Raw genomic sequence first — 14,695 nt, forward strand, 5'->3', positions numbered from 1 at the left:
GGCAGAGGCCTTGTCCAGCTTCCCTTTCAGTATGTCATACAGGGCGATGCCGTCCCCTGCCCAAACTGGACTGTTCCTGGGACACTGACGTAGGGTGGGCGGCCCAGCCTTCTGCCAGCAAAGGAGTCGATTGTTCCCTGACAGCTTCAAACTTGCAGACCTGAGCAGAGAAATAACAGGCCACAGAGAGGAGTTAAAAGTCAGCCCTGGGGCCAAGCAGAGGAGCCATTTAGACCATAATTGCAGGCAGCAGTGAGACATCCAGGAAGGTTCCACATTCCTGATTTTATGAGTTCCCTGGTCCCCTCCCATCAGGCCTGAGCCTGGGGTGTCCTGGTGGGCTCACCCAGAGTGAGGCTAAGGTGGGTTTGGAGGGGTTGGGCTCAATGCTCAGGACCAAGAGTGGAAATGATGAGAGGAACAAACCAGGGATGTGGAAACACTTGTGCGGGCGAAAGAGCAGGACATTAAAGGACAGGGGAGGGAGCAGTCATCATCAAAAGAGAGACAAGTATGAAAAATGTAGGGAGGATGAAGATGAAAGGAAGGGGAGGAACACTGAGAACAACTGTTCAATCCCCTGGTCCTCCAGTCCCCAGGGAAGGGCAAGTTAAGACCAGGGAAGGGACCAGTAGAGGGATAGAAATTTAAAGTGAAGCCTCCCCTTGTCCCTGGGCCTGACTTCTCTTCTGGGAAAGTCACAATGATTCCAGGCACGTAACCTGGTCAGACCACCAAGTTCTAATATTGGCCGGAAGGTTCACAAGCCTCTGCCAGGCTGCCTCATTACTCAGCTTCTATTGCTTCAAGAATAAAAATAGCTACTCCATAGTGATGTCCAAGGCTAATCAAGAGCACAGGTGTAAGGCAGCCACCCGCAGAAGCTGCTCGAAAAGCGTGGGCCGTCATCTTCACCATCTACCCTCACGGAGTTAGGAGAATCAAAGGAAATGACTCTCCTGGCAGAGCTGCCTCTTGGTCTGGCACAGACTGCATCCTCAGTAAACAGAATTTTTTTATTATTAAGTGACCAGAATGGGATGGGCATAGTCAGGTTCTTGGATTCAGAACCTGAGATCTGGAAATGGAGGCTGGAGCTGCAGATGAGAAGCAAGGGGAGTGTCTGTGGCCTGTGGCTGGAATGGGGTTGGCTGGGGGGCTCGGAACCCAGGCCTGCCACAGGCCAGAATCCCCAGGCCTGGTCCTGCCCTGGGTAGGGTGTTCCCCATGGTGATTAGTGGGGCAGTTAAATGGGCTGTGGCCAGACATGCCATTGGGGTGAACTCAACAGAGTGGTCTTTGATCTCCTCTGGCCAAGCCCAGTTCTTGAAAGGGATATAAGTCAAAGAGAGTCTTAGAGAGACAGACTTTGGACACTCCTCGTTCATTTTTGCTCCTTCGCCCTCTGGCATTAGCTCCCACCATGACCCAACGATCTTCCATCACCATCAAATCGGGGGGCACGCGGAACTTCAGTGCCTCCTCAGCCAGCCTCCTCCCGGCGAGCTGCCGGCCCAGCTTCAGCTCTGTCTCCATGTCCCAGAGTGGAAAGAGCTTTGGGGGCGGCTTTGGGGGTGGCTTCGGGACGAGGAGCCTCCACAGCTTGGGAGGAAGCAAGAGAATCTCCATCAGCGGGGGCTACCGCTCCAGCCGCAGCAGCTTTGGGGGTGCTAGCTGTGGGCTGGGTGTCGGTGGCCTAGGGTACAGAATGGGGGGAGGCTTTGGTGGGTATGGAATGGGAGGTGGGATGATGGCTGGAGCTGGGGGCATCCAGGAGGTCACAGTCAACCAGAGTCTCCTGACACCCCTGAACCTGGAGATCGATCCCTCTCTCCAGCGGGTGCGCAAGGAGGAGCGTGAGCAGATCAAGACCCTGAACAACAAGTTCGCCTCCTTCATCGACAAGGTGAGAAACACATGGGTCCCCACCTGGAAAGCACTGAAGCTGGGGGATCTTAGCCTTCTGGTGTTTTTCTGAAGTCTATAATGACTTCCCAGGATCTGCAGTCTTAGAGACTAAGCAGCCTGCTGGTGGGGAGAGGGAGAGTGGTCTCCCACTTTGCTGAGCTGAGACCAAAAAAATTTCCCTCTTCAGACCCAAGAGCACTCTGACCCACTATGAGGACATTGCTCTTCTCGTGTATTTGGCTTAACATGAGCACAAGGGGAATGCATTTTGAGGGAAGGAGGTCAAGTTTACAAGTTCATGGAAGTGAGCTGCGTCTCTTTTTCTTACCCAGCTGAGTCAGCACTCATGTGTTCCCATGGCAGTAGGCATCTGCCTGGTGACACTGATGCCTGGGAAGCTAAGTGGGCAGTGAGGGGGCACTCAGAGCATTTAGCATACGTCCTTTGGTAAAAAGGAGACTTATGACTTCAGCCTGAATCCCACTCTGGGATTCTAGGGACTTCCCAACTCTGGGAAAGAGCCCCTGCATCACCATTGCACCTGACTGGTTGGTTTTGCCTGGGATGAACCAGTTCAAGGATCTTGATCTCTCAGACTCCATATCTGGAATCTGGAAGAAAGAATGCTGAGCTAAGAAGCAACCTGCCAGGTTCCAATTTGGTTCTACTGCTGCAAGAGTTGCCAATTTCTCGGGTGTGAGTTGGGTTGGACAGATGGATTCTAAGGTCCCTTTGTAGGTCTGACAAAGGGTATAGACAAGACCACTGAGCACACAGACCTCACCAAGAGCACTGCCAAGGCACTGGTCCTTTAGCTTTGTCACCCATGTCACCCCACCTAGCCTGGGTTGTACTAACAGAGGGGAGATTTTCAGGAGCCGGCTATGAAGAGAATATCCTGGGCCTTGCTTTTCCCAGGTTCATCTGGAGGGGATGAGGGAGATGAGGACCTGGGACTAGGGAGGGGCTTAGAGATAGGATGTTCTCCTTCCCCCAACAACAGGAGAAGCTAGAAAGGATGCATTTGTTAATAACTCTCTATAAGGACACTGCCATCTCCAAAGGCTTGGAGAAACTGTTCCTTTATTCATTTTGGTTCCTTTCAGTGGAAAGGCTTTGGTGAAGGGGAAGGGTAATGCCTCTCAGGCTAATTTAAGAAACTCAAATTAACAGCACAAAACCTCAAAGAACTCAAGAAAGCAAAGAGAGAAAGGGGCTTTTCTAAGGCCACCATGGCTAGTGAGGGACACAACTGGAATTGTGCCCAGGTCCCCCAAACACAACTCATGAGTGACCCCCTACTCAGAATTTCTGGAGTGTGCAGACTTAGTAGCCTACATTCTAGATCCTGAGAAATCCTTTCCCAGAAAATGGACAGATGGAATTTTCTGCCATAAACCTCCTACTCATGTAATAGAAATAAAAATCTCACCAGTGACATGGTGACCGAGGGTTCTTTTCTTACGTTAGCACACATCAGTATGGTTTGGTGTGTTCAGATGGCTTCCTGCACCTACTTCCCTACTTCGTCCCCCTTCAAATCAAACTACCACCCGTCCCCTAAGCCCCCTGCAACAAAATCTCTAAACCTCAGGATCGTTGCAGGCAATGGGGAAGAAGAGGAGAATGCCACGTGGATTCTGAGTCCTGCAGAGACTTCCTGAACTGCTGGGGGTCCTATATCCCAGAGCATTCTGGGAAGCTACTGCACAGAAGCCCTCATGGTCTCTTACCTCTGGCTTGGGTAGGTGCGGTTCCTGGAGCAGCAGAACAAAGTCCTGGAAACGAAATGGAGCCTCCTGCAAGACCATAAAACCACCAGAGCCAATATCGAGCCCATGTTTGAAGCCTACATCAACAACCTGAGGCGGCAGCTGGACTGCCTGGGAGGAGAGCGGGGGAGGCTGGAGATGGAGCTGAAGAACATGCAGGACGTGGTGGAGGACTTCAAGAACAAGTGAGTAGAGGCTCAGCCAGCTCCTGGGCCAGAGTCCTGCCCTAGGGCTCTGGCAGAGACCAGCGACAGCAGAGAAATAGGCTCTGCTCTTCAGAGATGCCCAGTCCAGTGGGGAATGAGATGCACAGCTGGGGCACGGGGTGAACTAGAAATAGACACAAAAGTCGAATGAGAACTGGGACCCGGTGGTCAAGAATGTCGAGGTCTTAGGGAGGAGCTAGAATTACAGATGACGATGATTGACATGGGTACGAAGGGCTAGGTAAACACAACTCTGCAGATGAAGAAAGTCAGGCTCTGAGGTGGCAACTCATGAGGTAAGGGTTAAACCCAGAGAATCTCACTGGCACATTTATTCAACCAAATCCCAGGGCTCCTTGACAGTCTTTATGCATTATGGCCCTGGCCAAGAAGCTGAAGGAACAGAGAAGAAAGCCTATTTGCAGACTTCCCTCAGGACTATCTGCACACATGCATGCTCAAGCACGCACGTGTGCACGCTCACGCACACACACACACACACACACACACGCACACACACACACCATTAAGGGTCATGGTATGCTCATGCCCATAAACATGAGTTTCTTATTTTTGCTTTTTATTTTTCTTGTTCTAATTGATTTCCAATTATCTTAGCCCAACCAAAATTAGTAACTTGATAATGAGTTTTGGTTACTGTTTGTAGAAGTGAGAGTTCAGGACTCTAAAACAGAATCCTGCTAAAACCTAACCAACATGGTAGCCACTATCCACATGTAACTATTTTTTTAAGTTTATGCGATTTTATTGATCAATTATACATCAAGAAAACTGATCAGTGGTGGACACATACTGACTGAATTTAATATGACATAGTTAATTTGTCAAAAGATCAAGTTCATGTGCCAGACTAAACAAAAACACAAAATAGCTATTATAGGGTTAGAAACTTGAACTTCGAAAGTTCAAAGTCTTGGTTTCTCCCCTCTCCTGCTCTTATTTTGTTTTTTAAATCAATGCTGTTAATCTTCTTATTGTCTGGATAAGAGTCTTTCTGAAACTTCCCTTGTTACATTTAAATTTATTAAATAAAATTTAAAATCCCATTCCTCAGTCACACTAGCTGCATTTTCAGTGCTCAATCACACATGTTAATGGTTCCTGTAATGAACAAAGATACATAGCATTCTATCATTGCAAAAGTTCTATCCGACAGTGCTATAGAACCTAGTCAATGGCACTCTCTAGCTGAACGATCTCAAGAAAACTGTTTAACTTCTCCAAACCCCAGTTCATCTGCTATAGGGGTGACAATAGTGCTCCACTTATAAGGGAGTTGAGAATATTAAATCAAAACTTGCATGGAAAGTGCTTGGTAGAGCACCCAGTGCTTGACATAGTACGTCCTTAAATGTTATCTATTTTGATTGTCCTTATGACTAGGCATCTGTGTGTGGTGATACAGACCAAGGTAAGAGAAGCAGGTGCAGATGGGTAATTTATAATGCACGTACAAACATGGGGTAACAGGGTTTTAATCCGAGAAGGCTTTCTGGAGGAAGAGGAGACTAAAGCTGAAAGCACAGGGGGAGGGACGTGGGATCTGTTGAAGAGCATGTTCCTGGTTAATAGCCAGGCAGTGTTCCTGTGGGATCCAGGTGGCCTGTGCAGCAGAGGGACTATGAGCTGGGAGACATCAAAGACAAGGACAGTGGCATGGAGTCAGGTGAAGAAAAATGTTCAGATTTCATAAAAAGGCAATTGAAGGCAACAATAAGGAGCACAAAATTGGTTTTCCCAGAGAATATGGAAGAAGGCACAGCACTGAAGTCTCAGTGGCAGGATTGTGTGTGGTGCTCAGGTCCTACGCAGCAGTGAAATTCTAGTAACACACCTGTATGTGTTCAGACTTGGTAGTTGTCAGAAATTAAAGACTTGCTATTCCATAGATGGTAAAGAACTCAGAGAGGTTAGGATCTAGCCAGTGAAGTTGCCCAGGGTGACTCAGTGGCAGGTGGGACAGCCAAGGGCTGAACCCCAGCTGCATAATGCAACTGATGCTTCGGAGGCTCAGGTGGGGAGTGGGTCACCTGGGATAGAAGTGAGGCTCCCTTCTCCGAGAAGGGTGAGCAGGAAAGTATCTCCATAGCCCCCTTGAGCAGGAGGGGGTGTGTTGCTGCCTAGGGGAAAACCCAAGAATAAGACAACAAGCGGAATGGACTCTGCTCCTTAGGTGTGGTTCAGGTGGCTGAGGACACCTGAGGGGACAGGACAGTATAGTGGGCTACAGGAGCCAGGTCAGATCCCAGGAGCCTCTTACTGCTCTATCCGTTCTTCCTCTCACTACCTCTGTTTGTGTTGGGGTGAGCCCATTAGAAAATAAGATAAAATAAGGAAGCATGTCTGCTTCATCCGGGGACCCAAGTATTCTAAGGAGATGAGCTGTGGAATGAGGGGTGGTTTTATTCTATTCTCATTTTGCATTTGGGCTTTATTGTGACTGGGGCAGTGTTTGGCGAGGTATATGTGTCCTGGAGAGCTATGCTAGAGGAGGATATTTTCCAATGACCTCTCTCTAGAGCCCCCCTCCACTCCCACTCCTTCTCTACTCTTCCCACAGGTATGAAGAGGAAATCAACAGGCGAACAGCAGCGGAGAATGAGTTTGTGGTGCTCAAGAAGGTGAGGGGACAGAGAGCCAGGCTGGGAGACAGGGGCAGGACAGGGGTCAGATCACAGAGGTCTGGAACTTTCTGCTTGATGGGACTATCAAAGGGAGAAGAGAAACTTCCAGGGGCTGAGTTGGAGGGGGAACAGAGCTGCAGCTATAAAGGTGGGAAGCCAGGTGGGCTTTGCAGGGAGGCTTGGAGAACCCAGAGGCAGTGGGAGCCCAAGGTCCCAGGATGGGGTCTCTTCACCATGTGAGGTGCCATAGAAGACCTTTCACATGGTACCTGCTAACAATCAGGAAGAATCCCTGAGGACTCTGCTCCTCCTATGGTATGGATCTTCCCCCTCCTCCAACCTCCACTCCTCAGCTGGGAAGAGACAGGTTCCCCCTCAGGAGCTGAAGCTACCCCTCTAGCTCATGGCCAGAGGCAGCTAGCTGGGCCCAAGAGTGGGCCCAAGGTGATAGCATGTTCTGTGCCCAGGATGTGGATGCTGCCTACATGAACAAGGTGGAGCTGGAGGCCAAGGTGGATGCCCTGATGGATGAGATCAACTTCCTGAGGGCATTCTATGAGGCGGTAAGAGGGCCCAGTGTTCCCCCTACCTCTGGAAGGGCTGGTGGCTGGGACAGGGGCTGCTGATTTCTTCCCTGGTCTTCTGCTACAGTCCCTCTCTCCATCTGTGGGTGTAATTCATGAGGCAGATGCAAGTTCCCATACAAGGGAGAAAACAAGTTTCCTTAGAACAGCTAGAAGGTAGGGGGAGGTGGAAAATTTAGCCTCAACCACTTGAACCAACCATGTTCCATTGGGCAAACAAAAGAATGGACTTCTGCGATTGAAATGGCTGAGAATTTCACAGAAGCATCTAGCAACCTGGCTCTCCCAGCCCAGCCCAGCTCAGCCCAGCCCAACCCTACCTGCTGCTCTACCTAGAGCTATTACTGCAAAATGATGCAATTACGCAAATCAAGCAGCAATTAGCAAGCCTGCAGGTGCTTCTGGAAGCCTGCAACGCAATTGCCTGCTTCTCCTGAAGACATGATTTTATTGAGCACCTCTATTCAAGGATACTCTTCTCAGACACTTACGACTAGGATGGAACTGAGAAAACCCAATGGAACCCCTAGATTCTTAGGTCTTATAGCTAGGGAGTCAGGCAATGGTGAGATAATCAAATAACTACCATTTCAGACATAATGGGGGCAAAGAAGAAAATTGGCAAGAGGCAGCCATGGAAGGCAAGGAGCCAGTGACATTTAATAAGTCTGAAGGAAGAGAAGATATGAGCCAGAAAGACAAGGGGAGGTGGATTGTGTCTCAGCCACAGGGATCTGGAAGAACAGCATGGCTAGAGCAGAGTGAGGAGGTGGGACAGCAGTGTCAAGGTGGGGAGAGGAGGTGGATTGTGTACCCCAGGTAAGTCTCCAGGTAGGGCAGTTGACATCTATAGGGTTACCTATGTTTGGCGCCCACCAGCAGCCTGCCATGTTGTTCCAAGACCAGAACATTCAGCTCTAAGACCAGGTGCCTCCAGTGACAATCTCACAGCTCGCATGAGACAAAAAGCTATCCTTTGCTCTGCTTATTCTCTTCATTATGGCAACCAGCGTGGTGCTGGCTCCTAAATCTGAGGGGGCCCCTTGCCCAGCAGGCCCTCACCCCCATCCCGCCCACAGTGAAGTCAAGGAGCAGGAGAAACTGTATGGAAAAACCAAACTACAGCTTAAGAACAAAATAGCCCTTTGCTGAAACAGAAAATGTATGAAGCAGCTGGTACTAAAGAGGACAGAGGGGCATTTTTGCTTTGATTTATGCTTTGGACCAGCAATTCTCAGATTCCAAAGCATCAGAATCTTCTGGAGTCTTATTAACATACCAGCTTGGACTGAGGATGTCTGGGGAGCTGAATGTGGCATTCCCATCCTGCTCCCAGGTGGGTGGGGCTGATACTGTCCATCTGAAGTGAAAAAATCCACTGCCTTGGTCAATTCTGAAAATAGATCAAATCAAATTAATTGTGGGCTTACTGTTCAAAAAATATCTTTTATGCATTATTACTGAGCCCTCACGGAAGTCTTGCAAGGCAGTATTGCAATGAGCCTCTCTGAAACCCAGAGATGCTCTCCAAACTTGCTCTGCAGAGCCAGACTTGGATTTCTCAGCCCTATGTGCTTTCTGCTAATCCAAGCTCATTTCCATTTCCCAGTCCTGAGGAGCAAAATTGGGAAACAGAATGAGGATATAGCCGAGTTGCCTGGCTCCTTCTGACTCAGTTTTCTTTCCCAAGTTGATTTCTTTCTGTGGTATGAAGGGCTGTGCTTTCTCAGAACATTAACAGTCATAACAAGGCGTGCTCCTCCCACCCCCCCGCCATCCCGCAATGGGAGTGGTTTCTGGAGAATTTTGGCTAGGGTTACCTGTGCTGCTGCTCCCCAGGCCAGATGAGCCGATGATAAAGAGTAGCTGTAAACTTCCTAATGTCCCTCCCGAGTTTTGAAGGCTTCTAGAGATAATCAGGGAGCATGACCCAAAAATACAAGACCCTCTATGCCAGGGTCTGTCTTCCAACACAAACAGGCACATGAATGCCCCGCCTCAGCTCTCTCCTTTGGGCCCAATCATAGGAGCTGGCCCAGCTTCAGGCTCAGATCTCTGAGACTTCCGTGGTCTTGTCCATGGACAACAACCGCAGCCTGGACTTGGACAGCATCATCGCCGAGGTCAAGGCGCAGTATGAGGACATTGCCAATCGCAGTCGGGCCGAAGCGGAGTCCTGGTACCAGACCAAGGTGAGCTATCAAGAGAAAATCCATTAAACAAGCACAGAGAGCCAAGGTTTCAAACACAAATAAGATGAGAGCCTTGTCTTCTCAGATGTTCCAGGCTGGGTCAAAGGCATCTGAGTTCAGCTCGAGACTCACCCTCTAATCTAGCACCATCAGGAGCTGGGGAATAGCCAGATGTAGGCAGAAAATGATCAGTCCCTCTGCTAGGACAGATGGACACACACTTTCAATGCCCTGTATCAGAGAACAGGTACAACTGGACAGTTTCAGACATAATTCCAACAGGAGGATGAGGAGGGGACATGGTCACGATGAAGGTCTAACACCTCCTGGTAGAAGCTAGAGCATCCAGAGAAGAGAGGTGGAACTGGCTGGGGTGGCAACACTGAGAGGTCACAGAATGAGATTCTTCAGGGTGGAGTAGACACTCTGCTGGGGGATCTTGAAGGATGAGATGTGGTGTCCGGACAAACAACTATGGAGGAGCTATGGAAACAGAAAGGGCTGGGCACCCAGTGTGATGCTGTGGGGGGGAGGATACAGTGCTTGGAGTGGAGGGAGAAGGAAGAGTCTGGCCATGGGTCAGCTGTGGGGTGAAGCCTGTGGACACAGAGAGTGAGGGGCTATGATGGAGCAGGATGCGGGCAAAGCCAGGAGTCTCCAAGCAGGACAAAGGAAGCCTGTGGAGCCTAGGAGCCACCACCTGCTCTCCTCCATTACTCAAGGCCTGTTTCTCTTTTCTTCTAGTATGAGGAGCTGCAGCGGTCCGCCGGCCAGCATGGGGATGACCTCCGCACCACCAAGATGGAGATCTCCGAGCTAAACCGGGCCATGCAGAGACTGCGCTCGGAGATTGATAACCTGAAGAAACAGGTCAGTCTTAGCTCCCAAAGGTCATCCCATCCATGCCCTTGCCTTTGGGCAGAGCTGGACCTGGGCCTAACTCAACTCATGCAGAGAAAAGCTTCCTGGACCTGTGGTCTCCATATATATAAAAATGTATCCACTAGACCTGTCCTTTCCTGTGGAGTCTCAAATGGCCACACCTTGGCTTGCATTACTTACCCTCTGCCAGGGAAGTGTGGCATTGAAAAGGGCCTCAGAAAACCATTTTCTCCATCCTGATGAGGGAGGTTCTAATTATCCAAGGAGGACAGAGAGCACTCCGGCTCCAGCCTCCTTTACCTTAAATCCATTTCAGGGAATCCTTCCACGTTTTTGTCATAAAGTCCACTTCTTATTACATTCTCTGTGAATGGTGTCACAATCTCCCATCTCCCGCTGGCAGTGCGCCAGCCTGCAGGCCGCCATTGCTGATGCGGAGCAGCGTGGGGAGATGGCCCTCAAGGATGCCAAGAACAAGCTGGCAGAGCTGGAGGACGCCCTGCAGAAGGCCAAGCAGGACATGGCGCGGCAGCTCCGAGAATACCAAGAGCTGATGAACGTCAAGCTGGCGTTAGACATTGAGATTGCCACCTACCGCAAGCTGCTGGAGGGCGAGGAGTGCAGGTGGGTCAACTTCTGCCAAAGCAGATGCCACCAGAGCATGTCATTATGCTACAGAAGCTGCATGAGTCCCACAGTGTCAGCCCCCCACAGAGAAATTCCATGCCACTGCTCCTTTAGAGACATCCTGTAGCTGCAGCCACTGTCACCATTCCTGCTGGACCTAGGGCAGCATCAGGGCCAAAGGTATCAGAAAGAGGAGTGATCATGACCCTGTGGAACCCCTAAGCAGGCCATCTCCATGCACGGCCTATAGCAAACTTAGCCACACTCACGACCAGCCTCAGAGGCCCCATGTCTTCCCAGAGATGCCCTATAATCCTGGTCCACCTTTGGCATGAATCCCTCCCACCTCTAAATGTCTCCTCACATATTTTCTTTAGTTTTCAAGCTAAAGAGGTAAGTGGAACCCAGGACTCTCTAACTTCTCAGCAATGAAATGTCCCTTTCTCTCCCCACCTGCCACAGACTCACTGGAGAAGGCGTTGGATCTGTGAACATCTGTGAGTAACTGTCTTGGGATGAAAGAAATTGGGGGGGGGGTGCAAAATGAGTGCTAATAACATCACTAATTAAGATTTTGTGGTTAGAAAATGAACATTCTGTGGCATTAAGACCCTCTTCGGGGCTCTGTGAAGACCCCTCTCCTCCCAATGGGGTCAAGAGAACTCAGCACTGGGACATTCCATGTCCCTAAGGAAGGAATTGGAGTAGAGCTCAGAGACTTTCTCCTCACTCTGGAATAATCTCCCCAGGATCAGTAGGTGACCCCTCACCCCCTAAGCTGGCTGCAGTGGGGTCACATGTCCTCAGGAGTGTGACACCAGCCTGGCCCCTGAGGATCCCATTATGGGACAGGACTGCTCAAGCAGAGATGGGTCCCCAGTTCAATGGCCTGATTTCTCTGAGATTCAGAAACTAACATAATAAGAAGCTGTGAAGCAGGTTCAAGGAAAAGACTTTTATTTAGATTTAAGCACTTTAACTGAACAAGTAGAACAGTCACTGGCCTGGCTTGGCCTGGACTCCCAGGAGGGAGACCAGGAGGAATCATGTCACAGAGCCACATCCCCGACCCAGGAAAAGATGGGCATCCTGTGTGATGCCACAGGAGCCCTGAGTCCTGGTCATGGAAATCAAAGCCCCTTGGGCGTCCCTGAATCAGAACACCTGGGAGCCTGGAAGAGAGCCTGCCACCAATTGGAGTCGGTCACCTTGGCCATCCCTCTCCTCCAGACAGAATCCACAGAGATAGCCCATCCATCCGAGTCTCAGAGCCCTCCAGGGTCCATTCCAGCCCACACTGACTCAACTGCTCTGGGCCAAGACCTGGGCTAGGATTTTGCCCTTAAGGAATTTCCAGAATGGGGGTGTCATAGGACCTTCATGGGGAGAAGCCAACTCTGAAAGTGAGGGTTGGAGCAAAGCCTTCTCATGTTGGATAAAGTCAAGAGGCTGCCCCCGTCAAAAGGGAGCTCCTTATCCTTGAAAACATAGCATAGACACAAAAGTGTTGCCTCTCAGTGATGTGGTCAAGGGGACTCCAATTCCGGAGGGGTTCATCAGGTGGTCTGTTCTGCAGCATGGCAGTCTGCGGTCCTCTCCCTAAATCCGAGGCCTCATGTTGCACCCCACATGACAGCCTCTTGGTAGAGAAGAGGAACCAACACAGCACAGGAGCCTGAAGTCTTCATTCTGGCAGGCATGACCTTGGCCAAGGCATTTGATCTCTTTGCATCTCATCTTTTCTTTTTAAAAGGGCGTCACTGTAATGATGCCCTCTCAGGCCTCAGTGAGATCAGTGTGGTCATAGCTGTGAAAGGGCTTTAAAAACTGTGGGATGATGGGCCCATGCCCACCCTGCCTCAACCTGACCACTGTTCCCAAGGCTCCCTGGGGGGAGAGTGTTGCCTGAAGCAAGACGCTGTGGGAGGACAGGCCTAGGCATGAGACCCCACCCCAGAGGGGCATCTTGGGAAAAGAGAGGAACCTGCTAACGTGCCTGTCTTCCCTCCACAGCTGTGGTCTCTTCCTCTGGAGGCTCAGGCTACAGCGGGGGCAGCGGCCTGTGCATGGGTGGGGGCGGCTACAACAGCTGCCTCAGCTATGGTGGCAGCGGTGGGGGCAGCGGGTTCAGCTCCACCAGCAGCCGTGGTGGCAGCAGCAGCAGTTCCAGCATGCGCATCATCTCCAAGACGTCGTCCTCCACCAAGAAGAGTTACAGGAGCTAAGGCGCCCACCTGTCCTGGGCAGCCGCCCTCAAGGTCCAAGCTTCCAGCCTCAGGCCTGATGCTTTGCCCGCATCCCATGCTCACATCCACCGCAGCAGGCAGGGGAGTGGCAAGTGGCTATGAATTTAAAGGTCACCTTGTCCATCACTTGTCACAGGCCCCAAAGAGATAGCTCATCCATCCTGGTCTCAGAGCCCTCCCGGGTCCATTCCAGCCCACACTGACTCAACTGCTCTGGGCCAAGACCTGGGCTAGGATTTTGCCCTTAAGAAATTCCCAGAATTGGGAGATGTCATAGGATCTCTTCCTCCTGTCTGACCCAGATCCACTACAATCCCAAGATGATTCCTCTTGCTCAGTCCTTCATGGGAACCTTAAAATTGACCCAGGGACCCTAAAGAAGTCCAGGGCCATCTAGGTCTAATTTTCTACATAGGTTGTTTCTCCCTAAAGATGACACTTTTCCTGCTGGGCCCTCAGACCAGGAAATATCTTTGCAAAACCTGTCACACATATTGCCTTCTCTCCTCCTTTTATTTTGTCTCTGTCCAGGCCCTCAGCCAAGTCCACCAGCAACTCCCCCAGTAAAATATTTGAACAAGGAATCAATAGCCCTCAAAACAGTACCAACTGTGATTATTCATACTAGATTGGGAAAAAATTTATCAAGAGCCCGAGTTCTCTGTGGCCTGCAGCTGCATTGCATGCGCTTATAGCCACATTCCTTCCATATCTGCCTCATTGAAACTGATATTAGATGGCTGACTCCGAACAGAAAGATCCCAGTGATGAGGGGGTAGGAGGCAGCCACTCAGCCCAAAATGCCCGCACAAGATACACCAGAAAAAGGAATCCAATTAGCCTGTATAGAGAACTGCCCTGTGAGAGGCCTCCTGCAAAACAATGCTCCAGCCTCGGCCCTCTCCCCGTTTCCCTTATGCTAACCACCTATTTCTTCTGGAAGCTTCTCTTTCCTTTTGACCTTATTCACCCTCACTGCTTTTCCTACTCATCCTCAGGGCCCCTCGTTGTGTGTTCTCCCTCGTTGCCCACCCTTCCTCTCCTCTCCTCGCCTCTCTTCTCTATTTCTCTCTTTTTATCCTTCACACTCTTCCCATTTTGCAACATATTTTCTGTTTTTGCTCTTCCAACCTTTCTTTTCCCACATCCCAGCCTCTGAAATGTCTCCGAGCTATGAGGATTCCCCTGTCCCCAGCCCCAGTGAGAACAAAGCTCTCTAAAGGCAGCACCTCAAACTCTCTGCCCCACGGGGAGGAACTGAGGTGGTGAGCTTGGAGGAGAGGCAGTCCTGGCTTTGGAGTCCCCTCCCTCTGAAGGGACATGATAGTCCAGTCCCACCAAGGGAACAGAGGGAAGAGGCAGGTGAACAGGGTGAGGGGCTGCACTGAGTTCTTTTTGGAGTTGGCCTTCATGGGTGATTTCCTTGTTTCCTTTGAAGAGTTATAAACCCTCAAACACCCACCATGATTCAAAACCAAAACCGATCAAAAGGGAAGGGGGTTGCCTGCCACTCGGCCGCCACGCAGACCCAATTCACAGCTCCTGAAAACAAGTTAAAACTTCTGACTCCCTGCTCCTTTCTCGCTTGCCAAGTTGCTGAAATTGCTTCAATAAAATGTCACCGAGCACTCTA

General features: G+C 50.4%; 1 protein-coding gene across 1 annotated transcript; it reads left to right on the forward strand.

Annotated features, from left to right (window-relative positions):
* The first annotated feature begins 1,423 nt into the window (after window positions 1-1,423).
* LOC101968623 (keratin, type II cytoskeletal 5) lies at window positions 1,424-14,695 on the forward strand. Its single transcript, XM_078014642.1, has 9 exons — window positions 1,424-1,906; window positions 3,657-3,865; window positions 6,468-6,528; window positions 6,999-7,094; window positions 9,143-9,307; window positions 10,052-10,177; window positions 10,593-10,813; window positions 11,279-11,313; window positions 12,830-14,695. Exons 1-9 carry the CDS (start codon window positions 1,424-1,426, stop codon window positions 13,039-13,041), a joined length of 1,608 nt encoding a protein of 535 aa, XP_077870768.1. The 3' UTR covers window positions 13,042-14,695.

Source organism: Ictidomys tridecemlineatus, chromosome 6 (assembly GCF_052094955.1).
Source record: "Ictidomys tridecemlineatus isolate mIctTri1 chromosome 6, mIctTri1.hap1, whole genome shotgun sequence".
In the NCBI taxonomy this organism is placed as follows: domain Eukaryota; kingdom Metazoa; phylum Chordata; class Mammalia; order Rodentia; family Sciuridae; genus Ictidomys; species Ictidomys tridecemlineatus.

Bases quoted from the DNA above. Each gene is read 5' to 3' on its own strand.
- LOC101968623 (XM_078014642.1), top strand. From the start codon at position 1,424: ATGACCCAACGATCTTCCATCACCATCAAATCGGGGGGCACGCGGAAC. The intron at 3,866-6,467 runs GTGAGTAGAGGC...CTCTTCCCACAG, and splicing joins GTGGAGGACTTCAAGAACAA to GTATGAAGAGGAAATCAACA. The intron at 7,095-9,142 runs GTAAGAGGGCCC...GCCCAATCATAG, and splicing joins TGAGGGCATTCTATGAGGCG to GAGCTGGCCCAGCTTCAGGC.